Below are 22,561 nucleotides of genomic sequence, written 5' to 3'. Positions count from 1 at the left end.
TTTTTTTTTTTAATTTTATTTTCCGGTCAGCCCATTTTCCCTCTGCCTGCTGCGCACAGCCTCGGGGCATGGCCGTGCACCCGAGCCCAATTAGCAGAGAGCCGCTTAATTAGCGCTCCCGGGAGCACCTGGCAGCCCGGCCGCACTGCAGCGCTCCCCGCAGCATCCCGGGGGGGGGGGGGCACGGGACAAATGCAGCGGCTGCCGCAGCGCTGCCCCCCCAAAAAATCGCCCCCATCCCCCCCAAAAAAACCACCACCACCCCCCGACCTTTGCACGCCCACTCCGTGCTGGGGGGGCCGCGGGGGGAGCAGCAGATAGGGGCACCCCCCCCCCAAATCTGTTTCCTTTTGCACCCCCTTGTACTTGTGCTGTTCCCCCATAGCACCCCCCTTGCACATTGCTGTTCCCTTTTTCCCCCTATTCCCTTTTGGGCTTTTTTTTGGGTTGCCCCCCCCCCCCCCCGCACAGCCTCCCTTCCCTTTTGCACCCCTTGCACTGTTCCCCCTTTGCCCAACCCTATTCCCGTCTGCATCCAGTTTTGCACCCCCTTGCACAGCCCCATTGCCTTCCGCACCCCCCTTGCACTGCCCCCTGTGCCCAACCCCATTCCCATTTGCACCCCCTTTTGCACTGTCCCCCCTTGCACACCCCCATTCCCTCCCGCACCCCCTTACACCCCCCTTGCCCAGCCCTATTCCCTCCTGCACCCCCTTTGCAGAACCCAGTTCCCTTCTGCACCCCCTTGCACAGCCCCCCCGTGCCCAACCCCATTCCCTGCTGCACCCGACACCCCCTTGCACAACCCGTATCCTTTCTGCACCCCCTTGCACACACCCCCCGTGCCCAATCCCAATCCCAACCCATTCCCTCCTGCACCCCCTTACACCCCCCATGCCCAACCCTACTCCCTTCTGCACCCCCCATACCCAACCCCATTCCCTCCTTACACCCCCTTACCCCCCCTTATTCCCTCCCACCCCCCTTCAACCCCCCCACACCCCCCTTCTCCCCCTCCCACCCAACCCCTCCCTCTCCCCTCCCCTCTCCCCGCCCCTCCCCGCTCCCCCCGCCGCTCCCGCTCTCTCACCTCTCTCCTCCTCTTCCTCCCCCCGTCCCCCCCTACCCCTCCCCGTCCCCGTTTCCCCCCCCCCCCCCGCACCCCTCCCCAGGCCAAAATCCTGCACATGATGGACGACAACAAGCAGCTGGCGCTGCGCATCGACGGGGCGCTGCAGGCGGCGGGCCAGGAGGTGACGGCGCTGCGCGCCGAGCTGGCCGCCACCGGCCGCCGCCTCGCCGAGCTGGGCAGCGACCCGGCCATGGAGCACGGCCCGCAAGGTGGGTGCCCGCCGGCTTCGGGAGAAGCGGGGGGGGGTGGTTTAAGGGCTGGGGGGGTCGCGGGTTATCGGGGTTTAGCGCATCGCGGTTTGTTTGGCAAGGAGCAGCTCTCCAAAAAAGCGCCGCGCGCGCTCTCGGCACCAAAGCTCTACCTGCTGCCTCCCCTTTCGCTTTTTAACCCCCTCCCCTTCCCTGTTTTACCCCCTTTTCTCTCTTTATCCCTCCCTTTTCTCTCTTTATCCCCCCGTTTTTCTCTCTTTATCCCCCCCCCCCCAGCCCGATTTACCGGTTTCGTAATTGGGGAGCCGGCCGCAGCCATCTTCTCCCCGCCGGCATCGCCCGGCCCGGGGAGGCTCCGGCTGCCCAGCCCCGAGCTGCCCCCCCCCCCAAAAAAAAAACCCATGGGGGGCAAAACTTACCTTGGGGGGGGTGAGGACACATCGCTTCCATGCCCCCCCCTCGGGTGCTGACCGCCTGGGGGGGTCCCTTTTTGCCCAGCGAAGCCCCAACCCGGTGGGATCCGGGACGCAGCCGCCTCTCGGTGCCCCCCAAGGGGCTGCGGGTGCCGGGCTCATCCCGGCCCCATAGCTCGGAGCCGGGCTGGGCTCCCACCTGTGCTCCGGGCACGGCTCCGGGGGCGATTTCCTCGTTCCTGATGGACTGACGGGATCACCGACCCCATGCAATGCGGGTCGCCCTTCGGTGCGGGTCGCCTTTTGGGGTCTGGGCGGCCGGGGGGGGTTTAAAGGCAGCGGTGCCCCCGGTGGGCATTGTTGTCGGCTGGTGGTGTGGGTGCAGCTCGGTTTGGAGGGGTTCCTTCGGGGGGTTGTTGCAGCCAACCTGTTGGGTTCGGCTGTGGCGAAGGGGGGGTACACCTGTTTAACGGGATCCATCGCCAGGTGGGGCTGAGCGGGGTGCTGGGGTGCATGTTGGGGTGCTGGGGTGGGTGCTGGGGTGCTGGGGTACATGCCATGGTGTTGGGGTGCGTGTTGGGGTGCCCAGGTGTGTGCAGTGGTTCCCAGGTGCAAAGTTGTGCCGGACCCCATTGCGCATTGCGGACCCGCACCCCTTCCCAAATAACCCCCTCAGCCCCCTTCCTGCTCATGCAGCCAGCCGAGGAGGGCTGAGAGCTGGAAGGGCCGGGGGAAACCCTTTGGCTGCCCTTCCCTGTACCTATTGCTGCGGGTTTGGGGTTTGGCTTGGGCTGGTTCCTCTCCAGGAGGCTGCTGCGCGTGTGTTTGTGTGGAGGGGCAGTGCCTCTGCTCGGCAGCGCGCCCCGGCGAGGGAGGGATTTGGGGTGGTTTGCCAGGGGTCAGGGTTTCTTTTTTTTTTTCCTTCCTCAGAGGTTTTTCAACCCATTGGGCGATGGAAAAGCACCTCTTTGGTTTCCTTTACTGGCAGCAGGCTGGGGAACAATTGGCGTGCTATAACAGCACTGAAGAACTGCACTCTGTTCCCCGAAGCGTGCGTGTTCCCGTGTAATAACCCCAATCCCACCTGCTTTGGGGTGCCGGTGGAAATACCAGCTGCTGTAGGGTGCCAGGAACGGTCCCATCCTCGGCCGGGCACCAGAGCAGTGCCTTTGGGAGGGCAGGAGGCCCCGGAGGGCTCGCTCCAACCTCCAGATGTCAGCAGCCAAATTTCATCTGGGTGTGCTGGGGGCCAGCACCGAGCCCGTGTAGCTCTGGCTGTGTTTTTTTTCCCTTCCCCACGTGTTGAAGAGGCTGGTATTTAAAATGCAACGTATCCAGCCCAGGGGAGGAATGCTTGGTCTCAGCAAAAAAAAAAAAAAAATAGATCTGATTCACTCCGTTCTGGGTTCCCTTTCCAAATTTTATACTATTATTTATCCGTGTTCTCATACATTGCCCTGTGCCTGCTGCTCTAGGTGGGCCCGATGTGTCTGTAGGGAGCCTTCTGGTCTCCAGGGGTTTTAGGATGATTTCAGAAGGATGGGCTGAAAATGACTCCGAATAAGTAGAATGAGCTGTGTAAGTAGGAGGGTCGCTGAGCTATTCGGTTTAAGCCCACGTGCTGTGGGAGAGCTGGAGGCTGGTAAATGGGGTGGGCAGCCAGCAGCCCGTGGGGATTTAGGGTTTGGTGGTGGTGCTCAGATGGGTGGGGGGGGGTCTGCTCGAGGTGAGGTCCCCCCAGATGCCTTTGGCTGTGGTGGTCTCGTCGCTGCCACCGCTGCAGGTGGGTGTGTGCTGGGTTGGTCCAGAGTTAGGTGAGCTGAGGGAAATGTGTGTCTCCGTGCTCAGCTCGCTCAGTAATTAACGCTGCCTCGGTGAAGTGTGGCGTTCCCGTAATTACGGAGCAGCTTGAGACAGCTCGAGGTAATAACTGCCCCTTTTGTGCCAACCGCGACTTCTCCCTGCCGTACCGTGCCATCTCCGCTCGCACGCGGGCAGCGGGGAGGTAACGCTCCGAGGGATTTTTTTCTGCAATTTGTAACAAAACTGGGAGAATTCAGCCGAGAGAGACGGACTGGGTGGTGGGCGTGCGTACGGAGGTAGGGATGAAGCCACGTGTTGTCACAGTCCCGAGCGTGAGCGTTCATCATCCAAACCCCTCGCTCCTGGCACCTCGTTTTACACGGCGAGTTTGCTGGAGACTTATTTTGGCCATAGCATTATCCAGAGCTGGATGCAGAGCGGTATTCGTGTCGGTATTCGTGTCGCTGGCTCCTTGTGGGGCTGCTCTCGGTGCTTCTGGGTCTGGGTGTCAGCACCCAGTGGCCCAGCTCTGGTTTGCACCATGGTGGGGACGCGGGTGGGTGGCAGAGCATTGGAGCTGTCGGGGCTCCGTGGCCCCCTGGCGTGCCAGGGTGTGCTTCTGGCCTCCTGGGTGAAGTCCTTTGCTGAATCGACGCGAGGGTTTTCAATAATTTTGAGCAGCAGCAAGGTCTCTGGGGAAATGGGAAGTTTGGGGAGCAAGGACAGGCCGTGCTGAGCCAGGCGCTTGGGCCATCTCGCCTGCTGCTTTTGCTCTCCTCTCAGCGTTAAATGGAAAACACCTTAATTAACTAATGTTGGCAAAGCGCTTGAAGATGTAAAGTGCAATCAATAGCCAAGTGTTATTAATAAGACCTCGATCAGCGTTTGGCTCATCTCGCTTCCCATTTCAGCGCCTCGGTGGCACGCAGCGCTTTCCGTGCCGGGGTCCACCGGTGGTGGCGTTTTTTTGTGTGCTGCCAAAATTCGGCTGGGAAGGGCTCAGGAGCTGCCCCCTGCTCCTGCAGCAAGGGATTCCTCCTCGCTGCGCAGTGATTGTGGCCACGTGTGGTCACGTCCTGGCTGTTGCGGTGCCGCTGGGCCAGGAGGACCTTTGTGCTCGTGGCAGCCTAAAACAGCGTCCTCTTGTTCTCCTTGATCTCTGTCCACTTCCACTGCTACAACACGAAGACTTTGACTTCTGCCCAGGAGGTGAGCAGTTACCTCGGTGCTATCGCTGTTCTGCGAATAATCCTCTGGGGCTGCTGTAAACGTGCCATTTTCATCTTCCCGGGTCTTTTCCCTGCTGTTCTTTGTTCTTGCAGAGCCTGAGAGCTGCTGCTGTAACACAACCTGAGGAATTCGGATGCTGCAGTCCGGTTGGATGTCGGAGTGCTTTTGCACCGTGTGTATCGCAAGATCAAGGTCTTGCTGTGCTGTTACTACTACAGCTGCACGTGCTGGGAAATAAATGCGTCGTAGTAATATTCCCCTGGCTGCTTTAGGCTCAAGCATCTGGCTGCAGCCAGCACTTCAGGTCCCCGTCACACCTTAGGTTTTGAGGATGTTAATTTAAAGCATCTTTATGCATCCGGAGTCTTTCTATTCAGAAGTCTCATTTGGCACGGTTAGCATAAGATTTATGATAATATTTAGATTTTCGTTCCTTTAAAGCCCGACCAGGGGAGTTTTCATGAAGTGCCTGAGGATGAGTGATCTCGAGTAAGCTCCGAAGCTGGAGAAGGACAGGACCCAGGATTTCTGGCTCCCCAGCTTGCAGCATGACCGTGAAAACGTTTGGTGCTAGATTCACAGGAGAGGGAGGTATAAGCAGGCTCTGGTCTTAATCTTGGGGAAAGTTAAATGCAATTTTCTCTTGGATTCGGCCACTCGGATAATCACTGGTGGGTCTGGGCATCCCCCAAAAGGGCAGACCTTCATCCCGTTACTCAGCCTTCGTTACTCCGGCTGCTCAGCGTTCTCTGGCACTGGGGCCAGATGATGCAGAGAAATCTGCCTCCCCAGTATAAACCTCTCCAGATTGCCCAAACCTGGATATTTATCCTCTCCAGGTTGCAGCAGGGAAGGAAGGGCCTTGCCCAGCCCATACAGCCGGGTGCCGGGAGCCTTTCCTCCAGGTGTCCACGCTACTTGGCCGCCAGCGAGCGGGGCCGTGGCACACGGCGTTAATCGAGGCACTGAACTTCAGCACGGGCACGATGCGCGGCACTGCTTCCGTCTGCAGCTTGTTAAAATTCAATTCTCGTAATTCCTTGTTGACAGCGACGCGTGAGATAAGGGAGTTGGAGGCTGACGCAGCAGCTTGCACGAGCAGCGCGCACGGGGCGTGCGGAGCGCCGGCGAGTCGGCTTCCCCAGGTCCTCATCGCTGCCGTCGCCTGTTTGTGCGAGTTGTGAGAACTGAGGCTGAGTGACAGCCCCTGAACCAGCGGGACGTGGGATGGTGCCAGAGGTGTGGAGGAGGCTGGTGCGTGGCTGGGAACGACCAGCTCTGCCCATGCCTTTGGGGGCGATGCTTGCTGGAGGCGGTGGCCCCCGGTCTGAGCCCTGGTGCCTCTCAGCCTGGCTCTGGCCACTCGGGTCGAGGAAGGGGGCTTGCTTTTCAGCCTCGAGTTTTACGAATGAGCAGCACCACGACTGGTGGCGGTGTGGGAATGGTATTTGGTGCCAATAAGGTTTTGGTGTGCTCCGGGGGGTGTGGAGGAAGCGGGCGAGCGCGGTGCCTTGCCAGCACCTCCCTTTGGGTTTTCCTTTGGCTCCTTTTTGCAGCAGTGAGCAAACCCCCGAGAGCTGGCGATGCTGATGACAAGCAGGTTTCTGCAGAGCGGATGAAGCAGGGTTGTGCATCTTCTGCAGCACAGCGAGGCCACGGGCGGTGTTTGGGTTTTGTAAGCGAGCCTCTCTCTTCATTTGCCTTTTATTTCTTACACAAACATGGCATTTGCAGAAGTGGCCGTACCTTCGTGACCGTGAAATGCCATGCAGCAGCTACAGGCACAGGAACGGATGAAAAAAAGAAACGATAGACCCAAGAACCAACATGGTTCTGGATATTCAGGGGAGAAAAAAAAAAGTTATATTCTTTTTTGCCAGATTTTTTCAGCGATGGCCATCGTGGCTGTTCCTGCAGCTCTCGGAGGCTCCTCATGGCACGTGTATTTACCCGAAACCCTCAGTGCAACGCGCGGGGTCCTGGGACGAGCGGTCAGCACGCACTACCCGAAACGAACAGCGTGCTGACGTGCCAGCTGGATTTCCTGGCCACCATCCAGCAGGAGGGTTTCCTGCGCTCAGCACACACGGGCAGGCGCATCATTTAAGCACCAAGATGATGACAGATGAGTGCTGGCAGCGCACCCGGGCGCTTGTGCTCCAGCCCGTTATTTTTAAGCAAATTGTCCATCATCCTCCCCTCAAAAAAAAAAACAACAGAATTGTCAGTCCCATCAGAGGGATTTTTTTCCAGCATGTTTCAGATTGCTGGAGGATGCCGCTCTAGATCAAAATTTGCTGTTGGCATACGGGCACGGGAAGCGTGCCCCTCTTTTGGGGGGAGATGTGCAGAGTTCGGGGTAGGAAGCAGAGCAAATGGATTTGAGGAAGAGGTTTGAGGAGCTGAACTTTGATGGCTGGGTTTAGGCAGTCTAGACGCTCTCTTTAAGTTGCAGAAAGGGGAAAAGATCATCTTAGAAGAAACCTAAAGAGAGAGCTGTGAAGGGTTTAGTGGGCTACGCTGAGCTTTCCAGTAGGAAAATGGCCAAACTCAGCTGTGCTCTGAATTTTAAACAGCGCCTGCTCTGCCGAGGCCAGCAGGAGTTTTGCTGCGATTTTGGAGCGAGCGGGACTGGCTCTTCCCAGCACCTTCCTCCCACCGTACCTATGCCCCAAACTATTTTTGCTCCGTTTCTGACAGCTATGGGAAACGTGTGGGAGCAGAGCCAAGCCGCTTGGCTCTAGCAGCATCCCAATTCCTTCTTGGAGGAGGAAAGGAGAGGAATGAGCTAAGAGGGCTGTTCCTGTGCCCTGACTGTACTCTGAAAGTCAGCAGGGCAGGCTGATTTTTAGCACGGCCCCGTAACCTGTGCCATGGGATCTGGGCACTGGTTTAGGGGGTGTATTTCCCAGTCCTTGCTGCGCACACCCACAGAGCTGTTCTGGAGCGACTCCTTTGGGCCATGAGGAGGAGGAGAGCCCAGCTCTGAACTGCTGGGCGAGGGCTGGCAGTGTGCTTTTGTCATTCTGGCCAACAGCGACATGTTGAGAAACACAACTTCATCCTGCAGCTGCCAAATATTCCCCCCTGTGTGCATCAGCATTGCTGTTTCGACCAGACTGAAGCATGCCCGGTTCTTTGCTTTCTCTGTTTGTCAATTATTGCCTTATCTACTCAGGCAAAGCCTGTCGTTTTCTCCACCTGCAGCTTAATTCCCTGCGCTTTCCCACCCCCTGTAACAGATCCGGAGTTGTTAAGTGCCCGTGGCCAAATCCCTCCTCGTTTCTTCCCTGCTGCAGCCAGGGCTGGGGCAGGAGCAGGGGAACCTCTTCGGATGGCGACGCGCTGCGCTCCCGGTGCGTTTGCATCAGGTGATTGAATCTGCAAAGCTCAGCGCTGACATCCCAGCCACGGCAGCTCGTTTCCGAGCCACATGGGCTGTCGTTCAGACGGGCTCCGGCTTCCTGAATGAGCTCCGCTCCTGGCAGAGAGGGGTCCAAAAGCGGAGGCTGGCGGAGGGGGCTGCTGGAGGGAGCTCCTGCGAATTTAGAGCAGCACGGCCAAAGCGGTGCAGCCCCCCTGGGGAAGCCATCAGATTTACAGGGTTGTGGTGACGTGGGCCTGAGAAGCAGCAGAGGGCCACCTAGTTAGTTTTAGGGCTGGGTTTGATCCCGTGAAGGCCTCTTCTGGATGTTGCAGTAGGAGCCAAAAGGTTATTGCAGGTGCAGTGAATTTGAAGGTAGGCAGCTGGTCGTGGAGCGTCAGCTTTGGGGGGAATTTCTGCAAAGCCATCAAGTCCCGGGGATGTTTTTGTAAAACCACTGCCTCTGGGTGTGGGTGTGGGATCCATAGGGAGGGGGCTCCGTGCGCTTTGCCTTGCCCCCACCTTTGCAGAGAGCCTTTGTATGCGCTGCTGCTCCCCAGGCACGCACCATTTCCAGGGTATTTTGGTAAATGATCCAATTTGAGGCATCTCCAATTTGAGGCATCTCCTGCACATCTTATCGCAGCGCTTTCTGAGTGCGTTCGTTAGGGACCGGTCTCATTTGGGGCGTAATTCCTCTGATGGGTGCATTTACTCTGCAGTGGCAAAACCGCTTTGATTCAGCGTGGCAGGCATGGCGAGATGAATGGGGAGCACTTTCCTAAATGGCTCCGAATACCTTGTAGGTTCCTTATGGGTTCTTTTCATTTAAACGGCACGGTGTGATCTCGGGCTGAGGTTTTTGGAGATTTATTCGATGCTGTCGTGGTTTTAGGGGTAGAGAGCTCCCTGTGCTGCCGTGGTTAGCCTGCTGTGCCCAGCGCAGCTGTAGCTGCTGAAGGTAGCCCGATGCCGAATCCTGATATATTTGGGATCGTTTTCTATTTGTTTTACTTAAGAGACAGGAAGAAAAAAAAAAAGGATAAAAAAAAGCCTAGAGAGCTTTGCCTGTTAATTAGTCTGACAATAATTTGATAATGACCACAGTGCAGGATTAAAAACCCATATGCAGATAAGGCATTAACTCCGCTTGCTGGCAGCATTAAGGGCTCCAGATAGCATCAGAGGAGCAGAGCCGGCTGGTGCGTGTCGGCGACAGCCCATCGATAGCCTGCTGTCGGCAAGCACACCTCTGGCCTCATCACCGAGCACGTTATCCAGCAGGTGGGAATATTGCATGGGGCCAAACCCAGTAAGTCCTCAGCAGAGGGAATTTTGGGCGACCTGCTCCAGTTCTTCGCCACTGCCCGTGTGGGGTGGAAAGGTCTGCAGGGGGTTTTGGCACCGGCGTGGCTGCAGGGAGCTGCCCCGTGGTGCAGACGTGGTTTGGGCTTTTGGGTGGGCAGGAACCTGTGGCAGGAGCCTAGGTCAGGTCCTTGAAGTCACCCAGGTACCCACAGAATTGCTGGCGTTGGGTGCTCCAGCACAGCCTGAGCTGGGAGCCGCCGAGCTTTCGGTTCCTCTCCAAGAAGGAAAATGATGTGCGCCTTGAGGAGCCGGCCTGATGGACATGGGTCCCTTTTGCTCACAGCTGCATGTGAAGGCTGCAAGTGGGAAATATTTTGCTTTACTGCACTTTTTGCCAGGTAGCTCTCCTTTGCTAGCTCATTTTTGGTGGTTACCAGAGCTGCAAGTACAAACTTATTTCGCAGCAGCGTTTTCCTGGACTTGCATTAGGAAGCGAGCATCGATGTCTTTGGGCCAGTACAGAGAGGAGCAGAAGCGGAGAAGTCGGAGTGATGCCCTCAAGATATTTTTGTGCTTTTCTTGGTATCAGTAGCCACTACCTCCTATCAGCCCGAGCATCCTGAGGGAGAAGGGTGAGTTAGGCTGGCTGCAGGTGGATGGCACGAGCGGACGTCATCGGTGCCAGAGCTAATCGGTAGGAAACCATCAAACACACGCTGCTTCCCCTGGGCCGTGTTTTCAGCATATCTCGAGTTTCTTTGTGTGTGTACACAGTTCAGAGGGTAATACCATCAATTAGACCAACAAGAAAGACGAATAAAAACCTATAACCCTCTATAGCACACCAGGTTTATCCCTGATTAGCGGCGCTGCTCTGAGCTCATCGTAAATCTGTGTACGTGTCATTAGGAGAGCAGTGTTAAATTGGTAATTAACGTTGCCAAAAAGTTTTCATCATCCGCTCTGTTGAAAAAGAGGAGAAAATGGTAAGGAAAATAACGTGGTGTGGAGCATGGGGTGGATGTCAGGTGGAAGCACAAAGAGTGTCCCGTGTCCCAGTATCAGGGAACGTTGCTCCTGTATCGGTGGCGAGAGGGGGTGCAGGAGTCAGCAGATGCAGCCCCCACGTGGATGAGCCCCCCGGGGCCCTTTCCAGCGTGCACAGAGCACAGAAAGGCTCTGTGTGCCTCCGTGTGTGTGTGCACAGCTCCAGGAGCAGCAGTGTGAGGTACGGGAGGGCATCCAGAGCAGAACAGATCCTTCAGATCCCGGTGCAGATGCCACAACACAGCGCTGTGTTGTATCCATGCGCTCGTGCTTGGGCTGGGTAAATGCTGTCCTTGGCAGCCAATTTTTTCCAAATTTTAGCCAAAACTTTTGCTTGGCGAAACAGCAGAAAGCGTGTCTTCAGTCTCTGGTGCATTTCCTAATGGTAGAAGGGGAAGAAGCAGCGTGCGGGGAGCTCGAGCAGTCGGGGCGCCTTGCTCCGGGCGCTGTTGGAAGCTCGCGCCAGGAGCCGCTGCGCCACCCTGACCTGCTGGGATCTGCCTGGGCGGGCGCTTCCCTTCCTGGCTGTTTATTCAGGCAAGCAGCGACTTGCTCGATCCCTTAGTTTGCCTCTTAGAAATGATGATGAGCCGGGGAGATTTCCTTTATTTATTTTTTTATCTTATTTTTTTAACGGTGGAAAATGGTAGGATGGGTGGGAGGCTTTTGCTGCAGATGCTAATTGCGCGTGAGTTTTTTTCCGTGCTTTTCCTCGGTGCTGCCTTCCAGCTCATTCCCATGAAGTTGAGCAGCCTCTCCGTGTGCACGCCGTGGGAACGATGGATGGAAAGCAGCCGCTGCCCTCCTGCTAGCAGCCATCCACGGGGGCAGGCACCGGCGTCCCTCCTGCTCGCAGCCGAGGCGTTTGCTGGTTGCAAACGTTGAATCGTGAGCCGGGGCAGGCTGTCCCTCCGACAGCTCCAAGGCTTGTCCAAACGGGTCGGAGCAGAGGGCTGGCTTCTTCCCAGTTCTGTTTTTTTTTTGTTTTTTTTTTTTGACATCTCAGGAGGAGAGGAGCGGCGCTCGTCTCTCCCTGCCGCCTTGAGGGTGAGTTCAGGCTCCAGCGCCGCCGCTCGGGGCAGGAGATGGGAGGCGAGGTGATCCCACCCACAGCCCTAATCCTTCCCGCTCGCTACCTCATCAGCTTAATTAAGGGTTGCGTTGGGTGAAAGCCGTCCCGCTTGCGTCACGTTACGTCTGCTACGCGTCTGCCAGCCCAGCCTTTTCCCAAGGGTGTTCCCGGCACTGCTCGTTGCCCAACGCGTCCCCATGACCTGCTCGCGGAGGCGCCTCTCCTGTCCTCGCCCTTGCGTGGCTCGGGGGGTCCCAGCTCGCCTGCCCAGCTCTTCCCGGGGCTCCCTGGGGGCTGCGACCCGCTGCCAGGACCCCTGTGGTTGTGGATTGCTCCAACAGGACCCCAGCGTGGAACTCCTCCAGGCTTCGGAGCCTCCAGCGCTCCCAGGTGAACGAACCCCAAAGGTTATTAACGCATTCCCCATTCGTTAGCAATTAAACAGGTTCTCCTGCGCCCCTAGGAGCTCCTGGCCGGCCAGCGGGGTGGAGGCGCATGGGGAAGAAGGAAAAGAGGCTTTCCCACCTTGGTTTTTGCACAGTTTGGGGCTGTTACGGGGCTTCCTCTGAAGTTGCTGCTGGCTGGATGCGTCGTCCTGCATTGATTTTCGGTTCCCGATGCTTCTGCTGGGGTTGGTGGCACGCACGGAGCGTGCCGGAGAGGTTCCACCGTGCACGCAGGTGTCATGGGTGGGGGCAGCTCCGAAGGGCCTTCGGATGCAGGTAGGGCATCCCCACAGCAGGTCTCCCTCCTCCATTTCAAGCTGGTAAAAACACAGTAAAAATGTATTTTTACTGGGGCTTTCCAGCCGGAGCTGTTCCTGCTGTGTCCGTGTCTCGGTGCGTTTCAGCTCCTGGCTCTGTGTCCCGCTCCACAGGGGCTATCGCGGGTCCAAGCAGTGTGACTGAGCCCAACCACGTTTGGTTTATCCGCTGTTAATGCACTGGGTGAAGGGGGAAGCACCACGTTAATTAGGTTCACAGGGAAGCACCACATTAATTAGGTTCACGGTCGGTGAGGAGCTTTGAACCCAGGCACCGGGCGGGTTGTGGGGAGGGCACTAAGAGCGAACGCGGGTGCTGGGCCTCGGGCTGAATGAGAGTTTCACCCTTGGCTTTGGGATCTTGTGTGTTTTTATTTCTTTTGGGGGGTTTTAGGGATGGAAACAGACATCCAGGCTTCACCTCGGGTTGTGTTTGGCTTTGTGTGGGGGCGTTTTGTCTCGTTGTGCGCACACACACCTGGCACCTGAGCTGCAAGCCAGCAGGAGGATGCGCTTCCAGTTCAGCTCGGACCCAAGATGGGTTTTTTTGGGCACATACCAAAATCCCCAAAGTCCAGCTTGCTTGGTTAGCATCTCCACAAGGATCTGCTCGTGCTGCAGCCGTTCCTGCAGGAGATACGAAGCACCCGGCCAGCCTCACGACCTCGGTGTGCGCGGCTGCGTGCTTCGAGCCAGCTGCAGGGGGGCTGAGCCCCTGCCCGCGTAGCGCTGCCACCCCCTCCCCTCTTCTGCTTCCTAATTGTATCCAGCTGCAACGCTGCTAAAAGTGAGCTCAGACGGAAAATATTTTTGTGCAAAAAAATGTTAACGCGTTTTTTGGAGGTGGAAAGGCTGTTTTGTCGTGGGTTTGTGTTGATTTTTTTGCTTGGGGGTGCAGCGGGGTGCTCTGGGTGACTTCAGTTTGGTGGCATCTGCCGCGTCCCGGCCGTGCTGGAGGCACTCAGGGTGGTAGGGGTCAGGCTGGCACGTCCTGGGGAGGAACAGAATAGACCTGTTTGGGTGGAAGGGACCTTCCGAAAGCATCTCCTCCAGCTGTGGGGCAGCCCCACAGCCTGAACTCAGCGCTGGTGATTCAGGGCTGGGTTAAATACAATGAATTTTGGACAGTAAATGAATTAAACAGTCTGCACAAACAGCGCTCAGGTTACTGAAAGGATGTTTTAAAGTAAAAGGAAGAGCTTTGCCAGCTCGTTATCTCCTCCGTCAGAAGAAAGATGTTGTTCTAGAGATCAGTGCCTGTTGTTGAGTCCTGTTATACCATCTTGCAGACACACACACCCACACAGCTTTTTGGATTTCTTTTATTTTTAAAACATTTTGCAGTTGATAGTGTGTTTTTATTTTTTAACTGCGACTTTCTTTCCTGTGCTACACATAGATCTAACCCCAGGTGTGACAGGCAGCGCGTGCTGCCCTGCATCCCAGCTCTGCACTGCCAGGGCCGTAGCGAGCTACGGGGACGTCCAAAGGTAAATAAATACTGATTTGGGTGCAACAGGGGTAAAAAAGCAGCCCAAGAAGCCATAAAGGATGCGTCCACCTGGTGATGGTTAGAGGCTGAAGAGAAGTTGAAGTCTTGCAGGGCCTTACAGCCCGTGGAGAGGGCCGGAGCCTCCTCTTTTGGGGAGAGATCTTGTATTCGGATCGCGCTCGCAGGGCTTCTTTTTTTGGTTTTCTGGCACTTTTTTGTTTTACTAATTGCAATTGTTTCACGTACCTCTGATCTATTATACTTTGTAATAAGGCACGTAATTCATTATTTAAGTGGCAGCGCTCTGATAATTAGACGGGTTATTTTTGTCGCTGCTGATTAGTTGGTAAGTACAGATTGGCTGCTGGAAGCCGTGCTGCGCTCCCCTGGTATTTGGGTTTTGGAGAGGGGCCGTGGCAGCCCCGTGCCTCGCAGCGGGAGGAGGGTGCTGCTGGCAAATGGCAGCAAGAGTTTGAAAGAGTTCAGCACTTGTCCCCCCAAAAAAAAGCTCATGGTGCTGCATAAGGTTAGGAAGATGCTAGCAGATGTGAGCTGAGGCGTCCTCATCCCAAATGTGGTTTTGGGGATGCTGCAGGGCGAAAACCCACTGAGTGCTGGAGCTGGCTGTGTCCTAGGAAGGCTTTGTCCCTTCGCAAGTGTAAAGCCGTGTTGTTTTTTACCCCTGGAATTAATTGCGTTTGTGGGACAATGTGGGCTTTGTCCCTGCGGCCGGGGGACGCTTTTTCTTCTCGCTTGTTCTGCGTTTGGGATGCAGGAGCTGTTTGCAGGATTAGGGCTTTTTTCACTTCGCTCTCAGACTGCCTAACGAAGGGTGTGGTGGTCGAGGTGGAGCGGGTCAAATCCAGAGATGTATGGGGTGAGATGCTCTGCGCTCCCCGCGAACCAGACGGAGCCAAGCGGTTTGCACACAAGGAATTGAGGACGTGTTTTTGGAGTCGTAGCTCTCCGCTTTCTCCAAGCTGATGCGAACCATGCTGCTAGGAGAGTTTAATTGGAGCCGAGCCATCACATTATTCGAGCGCGGATTTCTGGAAAGAGGGAGTAAAAGGCAAGCTTTTGTGTCACTCATCGTCCCTTCCAAATAAGCTACAGGGCTCTGCTCGTTTGTGTCGGGATGCTCCTGGTTCAGCAGATGGCTCCGAGCACAAACAGCCCCGGGGATGCCTCCCGCTGCCCGTGACCCTGGGGACAGTCGGAGCTGTGTTGGAACTGAGCAGTGATTAGGAGATGCCGCGCGTTTTTCTTGAGCAAACACACGTGGAGTGGGAAAAGCCAGGGTGAGCCCTGTGTGCTTATCGGTGCTGCGAGCGCACCTCGGGCGAGCCCCGAAACGCTGGGAGGCTTCTGATGCTGGGTGCTTGGAGGGCACCGCTGTTAAATGCTGGTCTTGGCAGCCTCAGCAGCAGCAGCAGAAGGTTTGGGTGTGAGTCCCCGTGCCCGAGGATGGGAGCTGCAGCCCTCGGGATGCTCCCTGCTCACATAGTGGGGTGTCTGCGAGCAGCATGGGCTCCGGGGTGAGCCTGCGGGCTGCCAGGGAAGCAGCACAAGAGGAGGATTTACTGAAGGAAAAGCTCTGCTCTTACTCTAGGTTTTCCCATCTCCCTCAATTTTTGAGACTGATGGGCTGTGGAAGTACATTCAGGGCTCAGCAGCTGGGAAGAGGGGACAGGAGGGAGAAGGAAGTCCAGCGATGTCCCCGTCCTTTGCAGCCCGGGATTTCCAGCTGCTTTTCCCTTGGGTGGGGGTGTTGGAGGCAGTGGGTTTTTACAAGAACTGGCTCATGCTTTATGCACGATCTCGCTGCTGCTAAAGAGGGGGGGGTCAAAGTGTCAGTCAGTTAAGCGGCTGGATTGCCCTGCTATATTTGCCACGGGATAATGGAAAATTCCTGCGAGGAGCCTGCTTGATCTGGGGCCAGAGGAAACAGGATGAAGTCTATTCCACTGCGAAGCGATAGAGGAGCGCGCTGCCTGCCTTCCGCTGCCTGCTGCCAATGTTTTTATGGGCTTGGGATCTCGATTTTGAGAAGAAAAGTAAACCCAAATCATGACAACCTGCGGTCGTGCCAGGCTTCTCGCCATGTGTCCTGCTTCGTGCCATCCCTTTGGACAATTTCGGGGATCTGCACGCAGGAAGGCAGCGACAGCCTCGTTTTTGGCTCCCTGGGCTGCCAGGAGGAGGGGATTGCAGCACAGGTCCCCTGCGGTCAGTGCCCTGACCCCGCATACCAGCACCGCCAGGCCGCGGGTACCAGCGGGAAGCTTTTCAGGGAACCCTGGGGCCTCTTGGCTTTCCACCCAGCTTCGGGTCCCTCGTGGGAATTTCAAGCTTGCCGTCACGTTTTGTGGATTTAAAGGGAGTCTTGGAAAACTGGTGCCTAGAAGAATTCTTTGAAAGAAACGTTTGTTATCTCGTAGGGCCGTGCCAGAGTCTGTGTTACGAAACTTTTTTGTGCTGCAAGGCTTTGCAGGGAAGGCCTGAACTTGAGTTCTTAGGCTGTTATCGGTAGTCAAACTGCTTTGCACTTTGATAGCACCTTTCATTCGAGGAGCTGAAAGCACTTTAAAAATGCTCACAAATTGAGCTCCCTGATAGCTCGTGCATGCAGCAATTTGTACAGGAATTTGGTCCAAAGCCTAGCAAAGTCCATGGAAAGACATCCGCAAATCCCACCATCTGTCTGTCCCTGCAGCTGGAGCTAATGGCCCGGATGTCTTCCCATCCCAGGACCCCTCTCCATTTCTCTGGAGGGTTTTTTCCTTTATATTTTTCTGCCTGGCTCTACTGGTGAGAAACACATGGGGGGAATGGTGAAGTCACAGCAAGATTTGGGGCACCTGTTTTGTGCACCACTGAGCCCTGCCTTAAGGATGGAGATGCAAGAGGCACCTGGGTTGGAAACAGCCCTCCTGGGCTCTGTTCCTTTGTCTGTTGGAGGTTTGCCATCGGTTTCAGCCTTTGGGATCAAGCCTTGGAGAAGGCAGCTCCCTGTGCTTTGGCCGTGGCTGTGGACGGGAGCTGCAGAGCTGGCTGTGAGAAGCTGGGGAAAGCCACCTTGGGGTCTGGTTTGTGGCCAGCAGCCGGACCTACGGGAGGGAATTCCTCTTTTTCGTGCCTGTTAGGTAAAAGATGTGCTCTGGCAGAGCCACACGAGGCACTGGGGATGCCTGACATCCCTGTCCTCCTCCAGCAGTGCGCAGGGTTGTGTAATGCCCTGAAACCTTCCCAGCCGTGACGAGCTGTGCTCTGCGCTCCTTGTCGCCCTGCTACATTTTCCCTTCTCCCCTACCTTACATTAATTGTCTTTCAGAACTATCTGATCGCTGCTCTGATGATTTTTTTTTTCCAGCGGATAAGCCTGTTAGAGATAATCTGGTTTGCTGAATTTCCCTTCCTCTAGGCGACCTCCTTAATAGCTGCCTCGGAGGATTTCATCTTGTTGGGAAACAGGACGCAATTCTGCATAAATATTCAGTTTCTTCATGGTTCTTCTGCTGATTAAGGTCTGCTCTTTCTCCTAAATAAACTGTCACATAAAATACTTGTGACAAGGGGGAGCTTAGGGGATGCTTAGCACGTGTTTGGTACTTCTGAGTGAGTTTCCTTGGCCAGTATGGTCAAAACCCAGTGTGGGTTTTGGCTGTATCCATCTCATCTTTCAGGAACCAAAAAAAAAAGGGGGATAGGGGGAAGAGAAACGAGGGAAAGGCCTATAATCCTTAATGTCCCCGTAGCACAGAGTGCTAAGACACTGTGGGATATCCCCAGTGGAAAAAAGGAAAAGACCGAAGGCACGTTCCTCCTCCTCTTACCCTGTTCCCAGCTGTGTTCCCAGTGGTGTCATTTAATTTCAGGCTGTTACCCGGCTTCACAGCACCCGATACGGATGTTTGCTGCCACCTTTCCTTTAGAAAAGCTCATTTTCTGCTCTCCTAAAAACAAACCTACCCCTTTTTTTTAATATGTTCTGCACGGGTATATATTTTTTCCCCTGTCCAGCTCAGCGCTGGTGGAGGGTCAGGGGATGACGGTGCTGTTCCTGCCATTGCCCGCGAGTTGCTGAATGATCTCCAGCAATTCATTTGATCTTTCTGCACCTCGTTCTCGCAAATAAGGATGCTGGTAATAACTTTCTATTGTTAAGGCTCTGGTAATAACTTTGCATTGTTAAAGCTCTTAAAGCTCTTGCATGGAAAGTGCTGTATGGGAGTTAGAATAATTATTGTAATCATTCGCTGCGAAGCCACTGCAAATAAAAGTTTCTACAATAATGGACCTTCGTTCTTGGTGAAGGGAATTATTAGAATAATTGTGGCTGGAATGACCAATAAATTGTGAATAAAGCAAGTGCTCCTATTGAATTGATATTCAGTGGGGAGCTGGATGACTGGGAGATCGGCCAGGCAGGTAGAAGGGGCAGTGCTCCACTTGAGCCTTCCCATATGCCAAGTGGGTCCCTGGCTTTGAGCCGTTTGGGGCATTATATTGAGCACTCTGTGCACACACACGGAGCTTCTTGGGGGCTGCAAGTGCTGATCTCCTGCGAGAAGGCAGCTCCAAGCAGCAGCAGCTGCATGACGCCGACTGTCGGTGTGTGTATGGCACCCCGATCCTGCACCATAGGTGTGTTGGGGTGAGGGAGCAGGAGGTAAGCTCGCTCGATGAATTTCTGAGCCTGGCTCACACCCTCGCCCTTATTGCCTCTAATTTACAGCTTGCTAAAAATAGGTGATGGAGAAGACTTGGAGCTGCTGAGACAGAGCAAGACCGTAAATCACTTGACAGCTCATTTCCTTATAGCAAATACCTTGGTCTTATGACTATATGTTTAGATTAAGGAAGGAATAAAATGTAGCAGTCATTGCCTGGTTCAGTAGTGTTTCTTTTTTTCTTAAGAAATAATGGTATGCATATGTGGGAGTGGGACAAATCCTGCAGTAAAGGCCTGTAATGTGCATCAGTTTGCGTATGGTAAATTGCCGCAGATTTGGGGGTTTTGGCTGCTCGTTTGGAGAGGTGAGATGTTGTTAATGCTGGGGCTGGGCTCTGAAATGCAGGATGGCGCTCAGCTCCTTGGGAGGAAAATGATGCCTGTACCGAGCGTGGTGATGCTGCTGCGCCTGGTTATCCTGCCAGCCCCTCTCCAAGATGATGAAGAGACGTGCGATCGAAAACCGCCTGATTTTCCCATCTGCTCAGCCCCTTTTAGCCTCAGATTTCACCCAATTTGTTCTCCGCGATCCTTTTGAGCAATGCTCCTGCAGCCAGTGGGAGCATGGCCAGTAACTTCAGCTCGGGCAGCAGCGAGACCTTGGCCGCTTCCTTTCCCTGCACCCCTGAGGATCTCCAAAGGCTTTGCCAGCACTTTCGGACCCAGCAGAGCAGCCAAATCGCCCTTCCTTTTCCCGATTGCTGCCCTTGGGGGGACCAGCCCCAGCAATGGGGGTTGTGCCGAAGCTCCGTGATGTGAATAAGGCTCGCGGGATCCTCCCTGTGATAACAGGCGTTGTTTTCTCTCGTGGCTTTTGATGAGTGAGGTTGGAGCCTTGTCCTGCTGCATGCAGCTGCTGCTGCTCGGAGCTGTTATGGGACCCTGCACCGCTTCTCAGAGCAAACCTTTTGGCGGTGCTGTGCGTGGCCGGTTGTTGGCAGCATTAACAGCAGCTTGGGAGACACAAACCCTGCTTCCAGGTGTGACAGGGCCCTGCGATAAGATCGTGGACAAGGCTTCTCTCACCCGAGCTGCTGTTCCTCAACCTTAACCTTTGCAAGCCAAACGCTGTATGGCAGCGAGGGGTCACAGCACCGCCTCGGACCGGCGCTGGTTGCACGACAACCAGCAAAAGGAGCTATCGGTGGTCCAGGAGGCCGGGAACAAATTTAGGGTCCCGATCTTGCATGTGCTCATCCAGCTAATTAGCTTTGCCCATTCAGCCCGTGGCACTCAGCCTTCATCTGCTCAGGTGCGTGGATGCGCACGGCAGCGCGCTCGGCTGTTGTGGGTACTTCACTGCTCTCCTTTGAAGCAAGGAACGGTCTCTCCATTGCAGGATGCTGGTGAATTTATTATAACCCGGGTGAATTTACGCTTTTCAGTCCCCAGGTCAGGCATAGCCAAGCTCGGCCGTTGTGGCCGGGACGTGTCAGCTTTGGTTGTGCACATTGGCAGGTACTCGTGGGCCAGGACCTTTCCCCGCTGTAATTAATCTGCTTGCCTGGATCCTGCAGCCCTCTGCTCCTGGCCAGGCTCCCTCTTGTCATTCTGGTCGTTCAGCAGCAGACGTTGCAATAAAAGTTGTGTTGTAGTTCAAGCTACACCTTTATGGATGTGGTTTCAGGATCTAAATGCAGACATTAGGCTGGGATTGCTTTTTTTTGTTATTTTTTTTCTGCTGCATTTGAACTTGAAAGGTTCTGTAATGCTCAGTTTGGTGTTCCTGTTTTGCTTTTCAGACTCCTTATTATTTCCCCTGGCTTCAATACCCCGTGCCAAGTCACTTCCAGGACTTGAACTTGAATTAAATTCAGTAGCTGGAAGGTGCTGAGCCTCACAAACGCGTGCGGTGATTCAGCTCCCGGAGGAGAAAGGCTCAGCCTTGGCCGGGGCTGCCTTGCACGGCGAGGAGCGAGGCGTGGAGGCTGTGGCAGGCTGTTCCCTGTGCCGTCCTCCCATAACATCCCGCCCGCGTGGGCAGTGTTGAGTTTTGTCTCCTTTCCCAGCCAGGCTCTCCCTGAATCTTCATCAAGCGCTAATTAGCGCTGGTTCCCACCCAGCGGCGGGATGGCCAAGGTTTTCGAGGAGTTTTCTGCAGTTGCAACTCCGCCGATGGGGCTGGAGCCCGTGACCTTGGCCTGGATCAGAGCAGGTGGGGGGGGCACAGGGCAGGATCTGCTGCATCTTCATCCTGCTCCCACTGGGGATGCTTCGGTGGCCTCGTCCTGCACAACGTGGGCTGCCACCGGGACGGGCTGGGGACCAATTTCACCCTCTGCTCAGAAATTCCCCCGTAATCCCCTCGCCGCCCTTACCCAGCTCAGCAGAAGTCGTCCTGTGCTCGCTGTTGCTCCCCTCTTATTTATCCGTGCGTGCCTGGGATTCTTGCTCTCAGCTCAGCAGCAATAAATGAGCCATTTGCATAATGAACAGTTTTAAAATCCGCAGCCCTGCGGTGCCTTGAGCCGTGCCCTTCAGAAGGGGCCTGTTCTCCAGGAGAAGGTGGCATAATTCAAATCGCTTCAATTCCTCTGGGGAACGTAAGTTAGGATGGGAAGTACTCGGGTTATTTTGCAGCTGATTTTTCGGTGCTGACGTGGTGCCCTTGCTCTGCAGCGCGTGTGCGTTTTGGGCAAGTGGAGATAATGCAGCCAACTGCTTTGTTACAGCCATGGGGGGGATTAAAAGGGCAAGAAATGGGGGAAAAATGCTGCAAAAAGGCGCTCCATTCCAATTTCTGCTGCTCATTCCTGTGGGAGAAGGACCTTTGCTGCCCGTGCCTTATTTTGTCATGCAGGGGTTGCCTTTGCTCCTGGCTGGGGAGGCAGCTTCTGGGTGCTGCTCCATGATAAAAGCAGGCAGGCACGTGTAAATTGCTACCTCTATTTCCTTAAGAGGATCTGAAAAACAAACAAAAAAAGACATTCTGTTCCATGCTCTCCCCTTCCCCTGCTTTTCCATGCGTGTTTTTTTGCCATCCTGGCAGTAGCTTTGGGATAAACGTTCCTTTAGCACAGCGCTGTGCATCCTCCACCTGCAACTGCGGTGTGTCCCCCTGGGTTAGGGAGGCATTTTTCCCATCACTGTTGGGATCGTGGAGCAAAAAACAGGGTGAAAGACCCCTGCAATGAACCGGGCCCCTCCCCGAAGCTGGAAGTTTTCTGCTGTGCTAGCACAGCCGAGGAGCCCTGGAGCACGGCGGGTGATGGGTTTCATAACCGCTTCCCCTGCCAAAAAGAAGGATGAGTAACGAGCAGCGATAACTCTCCTGCAAGCATCAGCATCCCGCTCAGGCTGATAAAAATTTGCTCCCTTTCAAAAGGCCTTAAAACGCTCTTTGTGATGCCGGGGCTCTTTTATTTTCAAAAATTCTGCAAGATGCTGGTTTTCCTTTAAACTGCTTTAAATTGGTGTTTGTTGAACTCGTCGCGAGCTGCTTTTGAGGAAGAAGAGATGGCTGTGGTTTGGTCCTTAATGGGAAATGAATGTGACTCGAAATCCAGTCCAAAACCCATAATCCCTGCCCCACACAAGAAAGCTCCACTTGAAGGAGTAAATGTAGGAAAAAAAAAATAGGTTGGATTTAATTGCTTTGGATGCCCTGTTCCAGCCGAAGTGTGAGGAGACGATAAAAGATGCAATTTAAAGCTCAGCAGCAGCGTGTTGGAAACACCGGTGTTGGCACGCTGGGATGCTTTATCCCCAGCCCATCTATGCTGAGCTGAGCTAAATGGTGAGTGAGGCAGTGCCTGAGAGCAGCGAGCCTGCGGCAAGGTCACTCGCTGCTTCCAGGATTTTGGATTTCCCCCTGTGCTGGGGCTGCGAGGGGGCTGCTCCTGCTCCTCTTGTGCCTGGGCACCTCGTGTTGATTCACCATTTCTCCATGCCACGTCCGCGCACCCAAATGGCTCCATTTAGGGCCCAAATTGTTTTATTTTTTTAAATGCTTATCCCTTTACAGGTGATATCCTGGCAGTGCATTGCTAGCGAAAA

At 55.0% G+C, this 22,561-nt stretch overlaps 1 protein-coding gene across 1 annotated transcript in view; it reads left to right on the top strand.

Annotated features, from left to right (window-relative positions):
- Positions 1-22,561, top strand: part of KAZN (kazrin, periplakin interacting protein) — a 179,168-nt gene that overhangs the window by 115,487 nt on the left and 41,120 nt on the right. The window contains exon 3 of the mRNA XM_068658260.1: positions 1,173-1,341. Within this exon, the coding sequence (XP_068514361.1) occupies positions 1,173-1,341 (169 nt within the window). The remainder of the gene's footprint in view (positions 1-1,172; positions 1,342-22,561) is intronic.

This window comes from Anas acuta, chromosome 22, assembly GCF_963932015.1.
Source record: "Anas acuta chromosome 22, bAnaAcu1.1, whole genome shotgun sequence".
NCBI lineage: Eukaryota > Metazoa > Chordata > Aves > Anseriformes > Anatidae > Anas > Anas acuta.
This window is presented reverse-complemented; position numbering and strand designations above follow the sequence as displayed.